This window comes from Thamnophis elegans, chromosome 14 (assembly GCF_009769535.1).
Source record: "Thamnophis elegans isolate rThaEle1 chromosome 14, rThaEle1.pri, whole genome shotgun sequence".
In the NCBI taxonomy this organism is placed as follows: domain Eukaryota; kingdom Metazoa; phylum Chordata; class Lepidosauria; order Squamata; family Colubridae; genus Thamnophis; species Thamnophis elegans.
In genome coordinates, this window is record NC_045554.1 from 21172332 (window position 1) to 21188559 (window position 16228).

The 16228-nt window shown below is 52.6% G+C and overlaps 2 protein-coding genes across 5 annotated transcripts; one reads left to right on the forward strand and one right to left on the reverse strand.

Annotated features, from left to right (window-relative positions):
- Positions 1-706: 706 nt before the first annotated feature.
- KDM8 (lysine demethylase 8) lies at positions 707-4571 on the forward strand. 3 transcript variants are annotated; one of them, XM_032230642.1, is made up of 7 exons: positions 707-768; positions 1255-1445; positions 1551-1683; positions 1892-1933; positions 3549-3698; positions 4114-4206; positions 4367-4571. In XM_032230642.1, exons 1-7 carry the CDS (start codon positions 724-726, stop codon positions 4529-4531), a joined length of 819 nt encoding a protein of 272 aa, XP_032086533.1. In that variant the 5' UTR covers positions 707-723; the 3' UTR covers positions 4532-4571. The 3 variants fall into 3 exon arrangements, with proteins under 3 accessions (XP_032086533.1, XP_032086531.1, XP_032086532.1); XM_032230640.1 differs by lacking the exon at positions 707-768 and adding an exon at positions 985-1179; XM_032230641.1 differs by lacking the exon at positions 707-768 and having other exon boundaries at positions 1090-1445; positions 1551-1667.
- NSMCE1 (NSE1 homolog, SMC5-SMC6 complex component) lies at positions 4194-10068 on the reverse strand. 2 transcript variants are annotated; one of them, XM_032230645.1, is made up of 7 exons: positions 9908-10068; positions 9617-9738; positions 9363-9440; positions 7271-7417; positions 7053-7169; positions 5691-5811; positions 4194-4280 (listed from the first exon to the last, which is right to left on the reverse strand). In XM_032230645.1, exons 1-7 carry the CDS (start codon positions 10023-10025, stop codon positions 4225-4227), a joined length of 759 nt encoding a protein of 252 aa, XP_032086536.1. In that variant the 5' UTR covers positions 10026-10068; the 3' UTR covers positions 4194-4224. The 2 variants fall into 2 exon arrangements, with proteins under 2 accessions (XP_032086536.1, XP_032086535.1); XM_032230644.1 differs by lacking the exon at positions 4194-4280 and adding an exon at positions 4701-5330 and having other exon boundaries at positions 9908-10067.
- Positions 10069-16228: the final 6160 nt, after the last annotated feature.

The following is a 16228-nucleotide window of genomic DNA, read 5'->3' on the forward strand; positions in this document are numbered from 1 at the left end:
AGGCACAGCTGTTAAAAGCCATCCTTCAGGACCAACGTCATCGGCCAAAGGTGACCAGGTAGATAAGAATTTTGTTTCATAACCAACTAAAAGCTCAGCCCAGCACCTGGGGGATTGTCATCGCCTTTCTCTCAAGCAGGAGGAGGCAGAGCGCAGGCGACTCCAAGGGGTCTCCCTTCTCTTCCCAAAGCTCCAGGCCAAGAGATGCCAGGAGCCGCGGCTTTTCCGATCTGCTGCACAGTCAGAATTAATCATAGATTCAAATAGTTTTTCCCAACCTTGGTAACTTTAAAGGGTGTGGACTTCAACTCCCAGAATCCCCCAACCAGCATAGCAGAGTTCTGGGTGTTGAAGTCTAGGCATCCTGAAAGTTGGCTGAGAAAAAGCTGTCCCCCCAAGAGCCGCCAGACTCAACCAGGGTCTTCGGGGGGCGGGGCATCGGCTGAACTCGCCCAAAGGAGCGGGGCTTGGGCCTACAGATGGCGAAAGTTCCTCCCCTGCCGCCGCAACCCCGCCCACGCAGCGACTCGGAAGTGGCAGCGCGGCCAGCCCGCCCCCTGGCGTCCTGCTGGGTGAACGCCGCGCAAGAGCAGCGGCGGTGGGAAGCGACCGTCTGCGCAAGCGCGGAGCTCCCGCGGCGCCTTTGAGTGACGCCTGGCGGGCGCCGCTCCGGCCAGACAGACTCCGGGCGGGCGGGCGGGCGGGGGAGCGGGTAGGCGCGCCATGAGCGGGGACGGGGCGGCCTGGGCGGCGCTGGAGCCAGCGGAGGTGCTGCGGGCCGCGCGGGCCGGGCCGGGCGTGGGGGCGGCGGAGGTGGGCGCGGGCGCGGCGGCGTTGCTGAGCGAGACGGCGGCGCTGCTGGGCCAGGCCGAGGCGGCGGACGGGTGGCCGGCGGCGGCGCGGGACAGCTGCCTGCGGGCGGCGGAGCGGCTGGGCGACTGGGCGTGGGAGCGGCTGCAGGAGGGCCCGTGGCACTGTGTGGGACGCGCCTGGCGCCGCCTCTTCGCTTACGCCTGCCTGCTGCGCGCGCTCTGCCTGTGCCGGGCGCGGGGGCCCTGCGCCGAGGCCCTGCGCGCCTGCGACATGGGGCTGCTGCTGGGCGCGCCTGGCCCCGAACTGCCCCGCCTGGCCGCGCTGCTGCAGCGCCTGCTGCCCGCCCCGGAGGCCCCGCCCCGCAAGGTAGGATGGCGGGAGGGAGAGGAGGCGGAGGGGGCCGCGGGGCGCCCTCTCACCCCTCCCCTCCACCCACCGCAGAAGCCGCGCACGGAGCGCCCGCCGGCCCAGCAACAGGAGGAGGAGGAGGGAGCGGCGGCGGCGGAGGGCGCGCCGGTGACTCGAGCGCGGCGCCCGTCCCTGCAGCTCTTCCGCGAGCGCTTCCTGCTGCCCGGGGCGCCGCTGGTCCTGGAGGGCGTGGTGGAGCACTGGCCCTGCCTGCGCAAGTGGAGGTGAGGGTCCCGCGGCTGCTCCGCTCTCCCTGCCCGCCCACCCTGGATCCGCAGCAAAGGAAGCGGGGGTGAAATCTCTCCAACCTTCGCCTTTTCTTGCCGCAGCGTGGATTACCTGCTGCAGTTGGCCGGCAACCGCACCGTCCCTGTGGAGCTGGGCGCTCGCTACACCGACCAGGATTGGTCCCAAAATCTCATGACGGTGGCAGAGTTCATCAGGCAGTTCGTCGAGCAGGCGGTCTGGGCTCTTCCTTCAGCTTCTGACCTCATGGGGAATTCTCCCCAGCAGGCAGAGCCCCTCTTCATGGGGAGAGGGAGGGGCAGGCAGGGCCTGTGATCTGGGTCAGCCTTGACAAGGGCAAAGAGGGAGGTGGGAGCCTGCTGCAAAGGCTGATTTTGCCTCTCATGACTCGTCTATTTTTTCTGCCTCTTCCTTTTCATGCCAGAATCCCAAGGGATACCTTGCTCAGCACCAGCTTTTTGACCAGGTAAATGCAGAAATTCCTGTGGATCCTAGAAAACAGGGCTTCTCTTTGCCCCAAATCACCCCAGTGTGTTCTCAGGGGCCAAAGGACTCAGCCCCCCCCTCCCCCCAGGCACCCTTCACACACACAGATCTCTTGATGAAAAAGAGTTGTCAGAAGCCTAATCCTGCCCCACCCCCAATTCATTTATTTATGAAAAATATGCTGCCTGCCTGAGTCAGTGACTCTGGGCATAAAAGGATAAAAGCCCAATACAAAAACCATAAACCTGTCACTCTCCTGGCATAACAATCAGATAAGCCACTTGATGGGCTCCATCTCACTTGGGTCTCCTGGCCCGTTGGCAAAACCGAGGGCTTCAGGGCCTTGCAAGAATGGGGGCCAATCTTAACTCCATGGGGATGGTATTCCACAGGTTAGGGAGCCACCACAGAGAAGGCTGTTCTTGGTCCTGCTTCCCTGCTGTGGTGAGTTGGTAAATGTGATGGACAGTCCTTCAGATAACCTGCTCCCAAGACATGAAGGGCTTTGAACGTGACAACCAGCACTTTGAATTGCATCCAGAAGCAAATCAACATCTTATTAAACCTTACTGGGGAAGATCCTGTCCCTTGTAGACCAGCCATGTTGTCTCATGCTGCTGCAGTAGCTCCCTGCATCCTGGAGCACTTTTGGATGTTTTGCATCCTGACTCTGGATGCAGATCATCCACCACACTGGCCTGGATTGATGGCAGCTATGCCCCAAAGCACCCCACTGGGGAACGCTGCAGCTGCCACTCATCACAGGAAGGAGTTGAAAGTAGACTCCCTCGGATTCCATAGCAAAAGCCCATTGCCCACCCCAGTGGTAAAGCTCCATTGGTATTGTTGCATAGGGAGTACTGTATTGGTGCTTCTTGCTGTGGAAATATATTTGTATGAGATAGCCATGCTTGCTCTAAACGGCATTGAGTGTATGGCTACATCCAGTATTATTTCTATTTTTAGCAACCTCGTCCTGCCTCCCTTTTTCTTACTCTTTACCAAAGAGGTACCCTGAGCAAGGAGGGGAAGGCATCAGTGTTGGGACTGAGCATGGTGGATCCCAAGGCAGAAATAACTGCCTGTGAATTGCCGCAGAGTGGCATACATCAGATGGAAGGTCTTTGGGGCAACATCCCACAAGCTACGGGGGGGGGGGGGGGTATCAGACTGGAGTCCAAATTTTGCTATCGGTCTCTCTGATTCAAGGCAAAGGAGCAGGGTGCACAGGGTGATTAAAAGGCCAGGGCCCTGTCGAGGTGGAGAAGAGGAGCAACTGCTGCTGGCTCTTGCAGGAGCCAATAGGGTTGATCCAGCAAACAGGCATGCTAGCCTAATGCCTCCCAATATCACTGGAGAAAGTTACCCTTCCACATATGCAATTTACCGCTGAGGTCATATGCTGGTGAGAGACATATAAGTGTCCTCTCCTTTCTCTTTCTGATGCTTTCACGCTATATATTTTACAGTGTAAATTTTACACTCCCATAAGATGCCTAAGATTTTAATGGCAAGGTACCTACAGATCTTGTTCTCTGCATGATGCAATACCTCAGACACACTCTTGACATTTACTTCTGATGGGACATCACCAGATCCCAGAGCTGAAGGAAGACATTGGCATCCCGGACTATTGTTGCCTGGGCAAAAATGAGGAAGAAGAGATCACCATCAATGCCTGGTTTGGCCCATCAGGGACCATCTCACCTCTCCACCAGGATCCGCAACAAAATTTCTTGGTCCAGGTTTGTTTACATCCTTCAGAAGTTTTTGCCAGGGCAGACACAATGCCGACCCTTTGTCATTCTTCACATAACATTTCAGGCAATAAGTTCCTCTGGACCACCATCTTTACCCAACTTCTGGCATCGCCAAAAATTAATTTCCCACTGCTTCAATTGGACCAAATTATTGATGGGGCACTAGAGATATTTGCTGGGTGTTCCAAGTGCCTTCAGATCAGGCGGCTAACTTTGCCCTGTGAATTAGTAGAAAAAGGGACACCTTCCAGGGCTTTCCTTCTAACTCGGGGCATGAAAAAATCGTGCCATCCCTGCAGGGGCCTAGCCTGGAATGTCTGAATGTGAGAAGGGTGGGTAGAAACAAAAGTACATCTCCCCATCATGACAGCCAATTAACTTTTCATGTTCCCATTTTCAGGTGATGGGACGGAAGTACGTCCGCCTATTCTCTCCTGATCAGTCTGAAAAACTGTATCCACACGAAGGGCACCTTCTTCACAACACCAGCCAGGTGGGTGACACCTGCGACTTATGAAACGATGGCCACTAGTCCACTGCGATTTTTTAAGGCTTTGCCACAGGCACCTAGGGACAAAGACATTTACTGAGGTTGTAAGGAGGGCATTCTTGATCTTGAAGTGTCAAGTCTTAAAAAGACATTTCTTTTGCAGGTCGATGTGGAACACCCTGACTTAGAGAAGTTTCCTAACTTCAAGGCAGCTGCATTTCAAGACTGTATCTTGAGCCCTGGAGAGGTCCTGTTTATCCCAGCTAGTTACTGGCATTATGTTCGAGCCCTGGACACGAGCTTCTCTGTTAGCTTCTGGTGGTCCTAGTTTATGCTGAGAACAGAAGAACCAGATCAAGAGGAACCAAGAATAGGTGCAGGTACAGAATGTCATGGCTGATCCAAGAAAATCACACCCGCCCAAAGATGCAGCAAGCAGAATAATCTAGTCCTCTAGGTCCTGCTACTTCCAAATGCCCTGGAATAACACACTTTGCAATATTCAGTCCCAAGTTTATTTTGTCAGTAGAAAACAGGTCACTCGCAGCTACTAACATTACAGCTTAAGCAAGTCATCCTGCAGAGTCCCGAAAGGGGATCGATCCGCTCTTGGGTGAGGTATGCAAAGAAATTAAAATTCCCTAATGGATCTACAACCCACTCAAGTCCCTCCCATTCAGAGGGGGTGAGTGATGCCAAGAGTAAAATGTCTTTGGGAAGGCAGGGATGGCCCGCTGGGTGAGTGGAGTAAGTGCTCAGACATGTCCAGTTGTGCTCATTGGGACAAGATCTACAGTGATTCCCTTTATAAAATAAAGGAGAAATGTTGAGGACAATGCTCCACAGATAGTAAATAAGTGGTAGGCCAACTGCCCAACCACCACTCAAAGCAAAAAGAAGGCAATGTGGCGGCCAATAAAAATGGCACAAGCCCTTGTGCAGTTTCAGCTCTTAAGCCCCACAAAGGCCCACTTTGTCCAGGTCCGCCCAGAGAAAGAACCCGCTCCTCCATGTCATCCAAGAGGTCAGAGGCTGCTGCTGCTATTGCTGGTGCCTTAAGCCCATCCTGGAGGCCTTCCTACTCTCTCTCCTGGCACTTGAGGGCAACTGGCTGGGAGAATGCAGGTCTGCATAGCAAAGGAGAAAATGCAGGATGAGCTGAAGAAGGAAACTAAGCCAGAATGGTGTTGGTTCACATCCCAGAGCCAGCACTTTTATGGTGATGGCAGGACATCTCATGGGAAGAAAGGCTTTGGCTCTGAGGGGCAGACTAGTTCTCCACTTTTGAAATGTGGCCATTTTTGTTTGGTTCCCCCCTCTAAAGAGCCTCTATTTAAACGAGGCTGCCTCTTCCAGCCCAAAGCAAAGTCTCGCAATCTCATAAAATGAATGAACGGCCAAATTGCCTGTATTGACCAGACACTGCGGCCAGGTTGTCCTCCCTAGGAAAGAAAGATTCGCCAGACACGCCACCTTGCGGTTTTTACCTGGAATCCTGTGAGGCCAAAACTGCTTGCAGTGAGGGCAACGGGGCTCTGGTTGTGTTTGGAAGTACTTGGAAAGACAAGAGCAATGGAGCACAATTCCACAGTCCTCGCACACTTGACTCTGAAATGGAAGCTGTGCCGTTGAGTCACATGTACAGACCAAGGAGATGCCTCTGAGCAGATTATTTTGCCCCTTCAGGGGTTTTGATGGGCTGGGACAAAATGATGCTGCCAGAATCTTCAGTCCCTTGTCTCCCTCCAAGGGAACAAGGGGGTGGCAGTGTTCCATAAACAGACTTGGCTCTAAGCTTCTCCTCTATTCTAAGGCTCACTCAGCCTTCCATCCTTCGGAGGTGGGTAAGATTGTTGGGGGCAAGAGGCTGACTCTGTAAACTGTTTAGAGAGGACTAAAACATTGTGAAGTGATATACAAGTAAGTGCTGTTGTTATCACCACCAGCTGCTCTGTAGGAGAGTCTAGAAATGCATTTGATGGCTTCTAATTATTTTTAGCCTTGTGTGTTCAAGTGAGATGGCAAAGCTGTGTCGCTCAGGCTTCCAGAACAGAATCTTACAAGCAGGAAGACCCCCCTCCCCAAAAACTGCCCATCCACTGTCAGGGACCCTCCAGCCTTTGCTGTGCTGGGAGCCCTGACTCCAGAGGGGCCAAACCACTTGAACAAGGAGACTGCCTTTTTTGCAAGAAGTCCAAAGAAGAGTTGCTAAATGGGCAGGAATTCACTCAAGGGATTGACCATCTTAATGAGGAGGGTTTGGCCCATCACTTACTTACAGCTGGGAACTGCAGGGCAGCAGCTGCATTAGTCTGTGGTAGCCAAACATCAGGAGTCTGGTAGCCCTCTTGTCTACTAACAGATTTTGTTTACAAGGTATGACAGCTGCAACTGATGTAAAGGTAAAGGTTCCTCTCGCACATATGTGCTAGTCGTTCCTGACTCTAGGGGGCGGTGCTCATTTCCATTTCAATGAGGAAGAGCCAGCGCTGTCCGAAGACATTTCCGTGGTCATGTGGCTGGCATGACTCAATACCGAAGGCACACGGAACCCTGTTACCTTCCCACCAGAATTGGTTCCTATTTTTTCTACTTGCATTTTTATATGTGCTTTCGAACTGCTAGGTTGGCAGAAGCTGGGACAAGTAACGGGAGCTCACTCCATTATGTGGCGCTAGGGATTCGAACCACCGAACTGCCAACCTTTCTGATCAACAAGCTCAGCATCTTAGCCCCTGAGCCACCGTGTCCCTGATGAAAGGTTAGTTCACCATTATCAATCCACTACTGATTTTTTACAGGTGATCCATGTCTCTAGCACCTACCACAAGATGGGCTGGTAGAGTTACCTGAACAGAAAGGCTGTGGCAGATATGGCATTTCCGGGCAGACTCTGGGTAATGGCGGAAGATGTACTGTTCCAGTTCAAGGATGCTGCGGACGTGCAGGGTGTACTCCCCTTCTTTCTGTAAAACAAATCAACCAGTTGTCAATCCTCCTTGGAGGCCATCAGCCTCTCCTGTGTAGGAGGTGTGATGTGCCTGTCACCACTGAGACCTTTGCCCACCTCACACAGCCACTTCTTCTGCACCAGCTGTTGGAGCACTTGTTCCACCTCCATTTTCTTCATTTTCTTTGGCTTCAACTGGTCAGCCAAGTTCAAGATCTCGGTGGACGATGCAAAGCCGTTCCCGGACAGCAGGATCAGGTCCAGCTGCAAAAATAAAGGACCTAATGTTACTTTGGCCAAAACCTTCCTTGGCTCCAACATCTTAGGCACTCCCCATCCCAATAGTTTTCAATCGGGGATGGTGTGACTGATGGGTTATTCCCCTCTTCCCCTGGCCCAACAGGAGCCAAGAGGCAGGATGCATGTAGGAACTAAACTATCGTCAATTAGAACTTAATAAATGTGTTTTTCCTGGAATAGGTAATTATGGCTACAGTCCTGGGGAGATTTGTATTGTATTTTTGTTTTTATCTCTACAGACCGTTTTATACATCACATATGGGCCAAAACAGAAGAGAAAAAAGTAGCTGTATCCTAAAATTAGTGAAATGCTTCAAGAAAAAAACAAGGACAACAGAATGTCAGGTCAGGTCTACATCCTGCAGAATCCCCTCCGCTTCAGCAGTCCATTCCAGGAAAGGTTTTGTGATTGGTCATATCAAACAGTTTGGATTATTCTGAAGAAAGAATCTCTGTAGCTCAGAGTTTAACTATGGGGTCCTTGCTGCTTTGTGAGCTAGACTGCTTGCTTGCAGATGTTTCCTTACCCGAGTAGGGAACATCATCAGTGCAATTTACCACCCTCCTGTCAGTACCTATCCTTCCATCCCCCTATCACCACAACTGATGCATTTGCATCCAGTTGCATTTCTAAAAAAGCACATTTGAGATAACTATGATCTGGATGTCCATAAACATCCAGATCATAGGATGTTTATTCAGAATCTCCATAAACATCACCATTGCAACCAACAGCCAAGCTTGGAGACCACACAGAAGCCCTCATGGATTATTTAGAACATATTCAGGCCACTTGACAGCACAAAATACTAGAGATTGAGGAGCTGCTAAAACTTAACAGAAGGTATACAAGGCAGTTCCTCTCCTACTTGCTCTCCCAAATCTTTTAGCAGAATTAATGGAGAGGAAGCAAATAGCACATCCTGGCTGAGGGGAATCTAAAGCTGGACCACCTCATGGGTGCCAGAGCCTTCAGCTGCTCCAGCTCAATTCAATAAAACGTAAATGTTAAACCATGGGGTTACTGTGGTGTCCAGAATTTATCTAACTATCTTAGCAGAATCCCTCTACTTTCATCAGTAGCTCCAATTCACTCAGTTTCATTCTCAAAGTGCTACAAATTATGTGTTTCTGCTGTCTCTGCCGTGAATCAAAGCTGACCACCCTCACCAGGCAGATGGAGCAGGACAGGGGCAGTCACAGGAACAGGAGGAAGATCATGGCTGCCTTATCGTTCTGTTGCATGCCAAACCAAGATCTGAAGGCTATTTTGCCCAGAGTTGGGAAGAGGCCCCTTGTATCAATGCGCTGGACAGACTGCAAGCTCTGCCTTGGGCGAGTGCTCTGAAGTAGCTTCTATGCATGACCCGACAAAACCGCACACGACAAAACCGTGTCGCTAAAACTGCGACATCATCAACATGCCGACAACAGCGTGGAGACAAAAGGGCGCTTTACAACAGCGCGTCAACAGAGCCGATTTAACTTAAGGTAAGGGTTAGGTTTAGAGTTAGGTGTAGCATTACGTTTAGGATTAGGGTTAGCATTACATTTAGGGTTAGGGTTAGTTTTACAGCGCGCTTCTGTCACCGCGCTGTTGTCGGCACGATTCAGCGCTCATTCGTCGGAGCGCTTTAGAACGCGGTTTTGTCGTTCGCCCTTTTGTCAGTGAACCACTTCTATGCTGTTTCACAGAGCTTCACAGCCTTCCAAGCAGTTTACAGAGTCAGCCTATTGGCCCCAACAATCTGGGTCCTCGTTTTACTGACCAGGTAGAAGACTGAGTCAACCTTCAGCCTGGTGAGATTGGAACTGCGGTCCCGGTTATTGCGCCAACACCTCTGTGCTTCTCCTGAGTAACCGCAGCAGCAGCAGCACTCCTGGGCACTGGTTAAAGGCGGCTACTTACCGTCTTTTTGAACAGCTCCAGCTCGCTTTCAGAGAAGTCGCTGGCCATTTTGGTGATGTTGGTTTCCGCCAGATTCACCTGGGATGGAAAGGAATGGGGGGGCGGACTAAGGGCCGGCCTGGACGGCTCAGCGCTGCCGGGGACTCTGGGCGAGGAGCCCACGCAGCTCCGGGCTCTTCGGTTCAAGGGGTCACCATCCCCGAGGTTTCCGGCTGCCCGAAGGGGCCGGCACGCCGCCTCAGCCGGTAGCTCACCAGGGCGACGTAGGTCCTGCCGCTGTCTTCCGCCGAGCCTTTCCGGATCTCCATGGAGAGAGGCTGCAGCTGCTCGTTCAGAGCGCCCACGAAGTCGTCTAGCTGCTCGCTGCCGCCGGGTGCTGCCGGGAGACACGGGGGGGGGGGGAAGCGTCAGGCCGCCGTCGCCCCCCGAGCCCCCTCCCCCATCCCTCCGGGCCCAGGGCCGGCAGAGCCTCCGACCGCGAGCGTCGCCCCAGCCGGGCCAGGCTTGTGCGGAGGCGGCCGGGACCCCGCAGCGGCCCCACTGACCCGGGTGCCGCTGGCAGCACAGCCGCCGCAGCCGCTCCGCCTCGGCCGCCTCCACCACCCCGCGGGCCAGCAGCGCCTGCAGGAAGCGCCGGTGAGCGTCGCTCAGCGCGGCGGCCATGGCGAGGGCTCCGAGGGCGGGGCTTCTGCCCGCGCTTTCCGGCCAAGACGGCTCGTTAGCGCGCCTCCTCCAGTCTCCGCAGCGCCCTCTGGCGGCGGGGAGGAGGGATGTGCCCGTGGGCACCTTCCTGGCTGATGCGGGGTGGAGAGTGGGGAGGGGCGGGTGGCCTCTGTGGGGGCGGATGATCCCACGTCACCTGAGACTCCTTCAGGGTGGGCGAGGAAGGGGCGCCTGCAGTTCCCGGGGGAGGGGTCCCCCGGCTGACACAGAAACCAGAGCCCCCGACCCGAGCTTTGGAGGGGGGAAAGGGCCGCTCCGAGAGGCCTTGGAAACGCCGGCCTGGGAAGCGCGGGAACCCGCCTGGCCTTGGTGGCCCCTCCGGCCGTGCCCAGTGCTGGGCTGCTGGGTGGGACCCAGTAAGGAGCTGCCTCTCTGCCGTTGTATTTTCACCTGGCCCTTTTCATTTACGACTCAAGGCGGTGAACGTATCGAACATAGAAGCTTAGGGTTGGAGTGGAGCTCAGAAGTCTTCTAGCCCAACCCTCTGCTCAAGACAGGAGCCTTATGCCACCCAGCATAAGTCATCCCACTTATCCTTCTCTTCCAGAGACTACAGCAACCCAATCCCTGCAAGCGTTCACCATGCAATTTAGCATCCAGCCCCTGGTCAACTTTGAAGCTCTTCTCCACCTTTCTAGAGTCTCAACATCTTGTTTGCGTCATGGTGGCCAAAACTGGATGCCATATTCCAAGCGTGGCCTTCTAAAGTGCTATTAGCTCTTCACGTGATCCTGATTCTCTCCCTCTGTTGATGCAGCCTAGAACCTTGTTGGCTTTTCTGACCGTGACAGAACATTGCTGGCTCATACTTAAGTGGTGACCCACTGGGACACTTAACAGTTGCTGCTATTGAGCCAGGCACTTCCTATTCTATGCCTATGGACTTGGTTATACCTACCTAATACTCTTTTCTATTTTCTCCCCAACAATCATCCTGTGAGGCGGTTGGGCTGAGAGGGATTGGCCCAATGCTACCCAGTCAAGCTTCATGCTAAAGCAGGAGAATCCATGTTGCCATATTCTGGACAGAGGAAGCAACCCTGCCCTCTGGAACTCCATCCCCCATAGGCAGGCATGGGGGGACCCAAAGGTTGTATGTTGTTGATGGCTCTGGTTGTTTTTTTAACCCAGGCTGCCATGTGCTTGGTTTGGGGTTGTTTTGTTTTGTGTCTTTGAGTCACTATTTATTCTGTCGACTGTCTGGATGTTGTTTTCTTGTCAAACTTTTTAAGGAGTGATTAGCCCTTGCTTCTTTCCTAAGGCTGAATGAAAGCAACTGGTCTGAGGTGATTCGGCTGGCTTTGTGCCTAAGATGGATCTAGAACTCAGGACTTCTTGGTTTTTAGCCTGGTGCCTTAAATCAGTTTCCATCCAGCGTGATATTGTGGTTATGGCAAAAAGTGCTGGCTCTTTAACACATACACACACTTGGCAAATCATCAAAGGATTTGAAGTGCATGTTATGCAAAGAAGCAGAAGAAACAGTAGATCATATACTCAGCTCATGTAAGATGACACTAATAGATTATTAACAACATTACACGGTTGCCAACATGATTCACTGGAATATCTAAAAATTATTGTGCCAATAATAAAAAAATGGTATGAAAACAAAGTAGGAAAAGTAGAAAAAAGTGAACAGGTGAAAATATTGTGGGTTTTTGGGAAGAACACAATGCATCTGACAGCAACACCAGCTAAAAAACTGGTAGCTGTGGCTTCGTATTGTTGTGTATAGCATACAGAACATATGGCTGATTGTGACAAACCACAATAAGGTATACCATACTAGGGGTCTTTAGGGGTGCAATGACTCAACAATGCAGGATGCCGAGCTTGTCAGCTGGAAAGCCAATCTAGACCCAAGGGTTGCAGGATGGAGTGAGCCTCTGTGATTTGCCCCACCTGCTGCCCATGGAGCAATTTGAAAGCCTGCAAATGTGAGTAGCTAAATAGGTACCACTTTGGCAGGAAGCATTAGGTGTCCCTTGGCACATAGTCATGCTGGCCACATGACCACAGAGAACACTGGCTCCCTCAGCTAAGAAACTAGAGTTGGACATTACTGGACAGGTGAAACCTTTATCTTTACTGTATATCAAAATGATCTCAGATAATGTGAAATTATTAAAACTGACATTAATATAACCTATATAGGCAGTTGTGAGTTCCCAAAGATCTCTGGAGAAGATGCCCCCACTCATTATCCTCAGCTGAGGGTGAGTTTCCTGCCTGGAATTTAGGGTGTCTTCCCTCCTCTCAGACTGATGCGTCCTGGGCATCTATGGCTGGAAGAGAAATAACCGCGGCTACAAAGGCTGCTCGCGTTTTTATGGCATTTGAACCGAGCCCCCCAAAGGGATGCCCGGCTGTGCTTTTGGGAAGGGGAGGGTCAGAGCAGCCCAGGGGCCCTAGAATTGGCTCCGGTGCCCTCCTGCAACGGTGGGGCTGCCCCAAAGACCCGCCAACCGGAATCCCAGCCCAGGACCCCCTTGACCCGGGCCGTCCAAGAGGCTTTCTGCGCCACGGGCTCCGCTTTTTGGCAAAGGGCACAGACGGGCCGGTTAACGCGACCCAAGGCGGTCCCCACCCCACCCCCCGACCTAGGCTGGGCTTGGGACCGCGGGCAAAGTCCGGGGCGCCATCCGTCCAGCGCGGACCGTCTGCTCGGGCTAGCAGGCACCCAATGCCAGGAACGGCGGACGGCGCCCTCCCTTCCCTCGGCCTCCGCGGAAGGGCTCGGCCCCAGCAGAAGCCGCCCCCACCCGCGTGGCGCCCGCCCAACCTGCCCTGCCCTTTCGCGGAAGACGCAGCGGGACGGCCGGGTCGCTTCTGGGAAGCCGCGGCCGGCGGGGCTCGGAGGCTGCCTGCGCCAGCGGCGAAACGGACGGCGCGTCCCGGGCGGCGAGCGTCGATGGGCTCGTGGCGGAGCGCGGCGGCGGGGCTGCTCTGCCTCCTGGGGCACCGTAAGTCCCGGCGGCGGGTGGTGCGAGGGTTGCGACGGCCCGCAACTCGGCTTGACGGGGACAAAGGTTCGGTCGCTCCGATGGCCCCTAGTCTCCCCCGGTCAGCTTCGAAGAAGGCGGCGGCGCAGCCTGTCCTGGCCGCGGAAAGCCCCCCCCCCCTCGGAGGGTGTGGGGAGCGGGAGGGCCTCCCCCGGCGGCTGCCCCGCTTTGCGACTGGGTTTTCTTGGAGGGGAAGACCGGCGGGTGGGCGTCGGGTTCTGCTCGCCCGGGTTTCCGACGGTCATTTCGTTAAGTGCCGAGAGCGCCGCGGTGGAGACCGAGAAAGCAGAAACGGGGCCGAAGCTCTGAATGCGCTTCTCGCGGCCCTCCCGACTTTTGACTTCCGTAAACAGGCGTTGAGGTTCCTCCTAGTAAGTTCAGTGCTGAACTTCCACTCTGGGCAGCCCTGGCTCTCTGACTCCTCATTCAGCAAACAGTTCAAACAAATGCTGGAAGAAGCGTCCATCTGGGTTCACAGTGGGGAGGAAGACACTGGAAACACGGAGGCTGTTGGAAAGATGGTTGAACAAGATCACGTGGTTTGGGGTCCTGGGCAAAAAAGGGGGGTGAAGAAAACGGGAGGAGATGCTGAGAGTTCCTGGGTTTTATGCCCTCTCGAGGCTTTTGAATTTGAGCTTGTATTCTGATTGGTTGTCAGACTCCCATGGGACCATGCAGGGGGTAACTTTGTAGGTTGGGTTTTAGGTTCCAGGCTTGGTTGAGCCTTGCTGGGTGATGTAGTTTTCCCAGGTGCCATGCGGTGAGTTCTGTTGCTAGATGGGTCCTATTATGGCATGGAGGTCATATCTTGTGTGTTGTAGATAACCTGGCCTAGGCCTTAATGGCCCATTGAGAAGGCAGTGTGTGTGGCCCATTGAGAAGGCAGTGTGTGTGTGGGGGGGTGAGTTTCTGCCTTCCTTTTAGGGGAAATATTCTGCCTTTTTAATATTTCCTAAAATATCTCATTTCCTAGGAGAGGGTGGGTGCTAATTTCCTACACAAACATGCCCTGAATGAGACCTTACCCAAGTCCTTGACATTATGGCTGTTGTGTTGTCACCACAGTCACATGATCACAACTTGGGCATTTGGCCATCAGCCCTCATTATGAGCGTCCCATGTTTACATGATCAACATTTGACACAGCCGACTTCTGACTAGCAAAGTCAATGGGGAAGCTGTCGGGAAGTACAAGGTCATGTGACATTGTGCTTAACAATCCACAGTCATTCGCTTAACCACCGCAGCTAGATCCTATGAATTGCAGTCATGTGACTTTCACTTTATGACTGCCTCAGTGACAGAGTTGCTGGTTTCAACTGCAGTTACTAAGTGAGAATCATTTGTATTAAAAAGGGTTACTATATCACAAGTTACATTTAGTTTCTCCAAATCCTCCTAAACTAGTAGAAGTGATATGGACCAAATCTAAGATGAATCAGATTTGGACTTTAAAAAAAAAACTCTGCAAAAGTTTCAAAAATAGAACTGTATTTATATTGTAATTGGTAATTGTGAAAGTAGCTATGTTATCCCAAAATAACTGCAAATTCTGCCCAAATGAATTTTTCAAAGTTAAATTTTTCCCCAAAGTCAGCTTTTCGTGAGCACACAGGTCCTCAGCCCAGTCCTTTCCATGCCTGGGTTGTAGTCTGTTGCAGTGGGGAAAATGGAAGGCGTGTTGCTCACCACCTTGACTGATTTTTTTTAAAAATAAAAATAAAGGCAGGATAGGGGGGATGGAGGGAGCCCAGTGGGGCTCTCCAGAAAGAGGTTACCCTGACCGGGACTTGGAGTTAGAATGACCACCCAGTGTTAAATTGGAAAGTTCAACCCACCTGCAGTGAAATCCTCACCCTGGCCAAAGAAAGATTGAATGCCTGAACTCAGAATTAAATCAGCAGGTTTTATTGATTAGTCGCCTGAGCATATAAAAAACCTATAAAACCAGTACAGAGAAGAGAGAAGGGCACGTTCATAATAAGTGCAGCATTCAACCCAATCTCTCTTAGGACGCCTTCTTTGCCTTTTATCTTCTTTGACTCTGATGATACAAAAATTGCAGTCTTGCTAGCGATGTGTGTGTTTGTTCCCTGGAAGAAATGTAAGATGAAATAAGTGTCTCAATGTCTTTTAGGTTTTAAAAGAACACTAAGCAAACGGTTCTTTCAACAGAATGCCATTTGCAGCCAAACAGGATATGTGCCATGTCTCCAGGTGGTGCCCCAGAGATCCTTCTGTTTTTTCTTGATTAACTTGATTTCAAGTTCTGGGTTTCTCCACCCCCAGCAATTGATGAAGTGGGTTTCAGAGGCAGCTGGGGGAAATAGCTGCCAATCTACTACATGGCCTCGCTGAGACCCTGGTGGCTCCCTGGCATAGGGAGTCAGGCAGAGTCTTAGGCACAATGTGGCCTCTCCTGGCCCATCACTCCATATGGTTCCCAGAGGAGTTGGGGGAGCTGGAAAGGATCAAGAGATGCCTGGCATGGTGCTGGAGGAAAAGGAAGAAGTAACTCGACCAAACTGGGGTTAAGGCCACTATTAAGGTTTACTTTGTGGTGGTAAGAGCAGCTGAGCATCAATACCACGTTGCTTTTGTTGCATCTGCAGACTGGCACCCAGCGGCTTTGTTTAGGGTCGCACAGACTCTTCTTGGAATGGGTTACCCAGACCTCTACCTGCAGGGCTACGCAGAGGAATTTTCCAGGCATCTGGAGAATAAAATCACTCAGATTCTTTCCCAGTTGAATACCAAGCATGATGCAAGCCCTGTGGAGATGCCTGGGGACACTTGTCCATTTATCTGGGAAGGGTTTGATTCTGTTGCAGCTGAGGAAATGGACAGGGTGCTTTGGAATGCAAACGCCGCCACTGCGCATTCAATCCATGTTGCTCCTGGATGCTTAAGGCGCCTGGGATGGGTCCAAGCGACGGTGAATTCATCCTTGTTGGAGGGGATGTTCCCAGCTCTTTTAAAGGGGTCCTGCTCCCTACTTAAGAGGCCACTGCTGGCCCCACCATTCTGGACAACGTTTGTTTAGTCTCCCGCCTTTCTTTTTTAGGGAAGGTGACCGAGAAGGTGGTAGCGTTGTACTCCAGAGGATCCTGGAGGAAATGGATGATCCAGACTCTTTGC

What these genes read in the sequence shown, in the direction of transcription:
- KDM8 (XM_032230640.1), top strand. Translation starts at nt 1,084, where the DNA reads ATGGGGCTGCTGCTGGGCGCGCCTGGCCCCGAACTGCCCCGCCTGGCC. An exon ending in CGGAGGCCCCGCCCCGCAAG is followed by an intron (nt 1,180 to 1,254) that starts GTAGGATGGCGG and finishes CACCCACCGCAG; the next exon opens with AAGCCGCGCACGGAGCGCCC. An exon ending in AGCACCAGCTTTTTGACCAG is followed by an intron (nt 1,934 to 3,548) that starts GTAAATGCAGAA and finishes GGACATCACCAG; the next exon opens with ATCCCAGAGCTGAAGGAAGA.
- NSMCE1 (XM_032230644.1), bottom strand. Translation starts at nt 10,025, where the DNA reads ATGGCCGCCGCGCTGAGCGACGCTCACCGGCGCTTCCTGCAGGCGCTG. An exon ending in GCAGGACCTACGTCGCCCTG is followed by an intron (nt 9,441 to 9,616) that starts GTGAGCTACCGG and finishes TTTCCATCCCAG; the next exon opens with GTGAATCTGGCGGAAACCAA. An exon ending in GCCACAGCCTTTCTGTTCAG is followed by an intron (nt 5,812 to 7,052) that starts GTAACTCTACCA and finishes CTTCCATTTCAG; the next exon opens with AGTCAAGTGTGCGAGGACTG.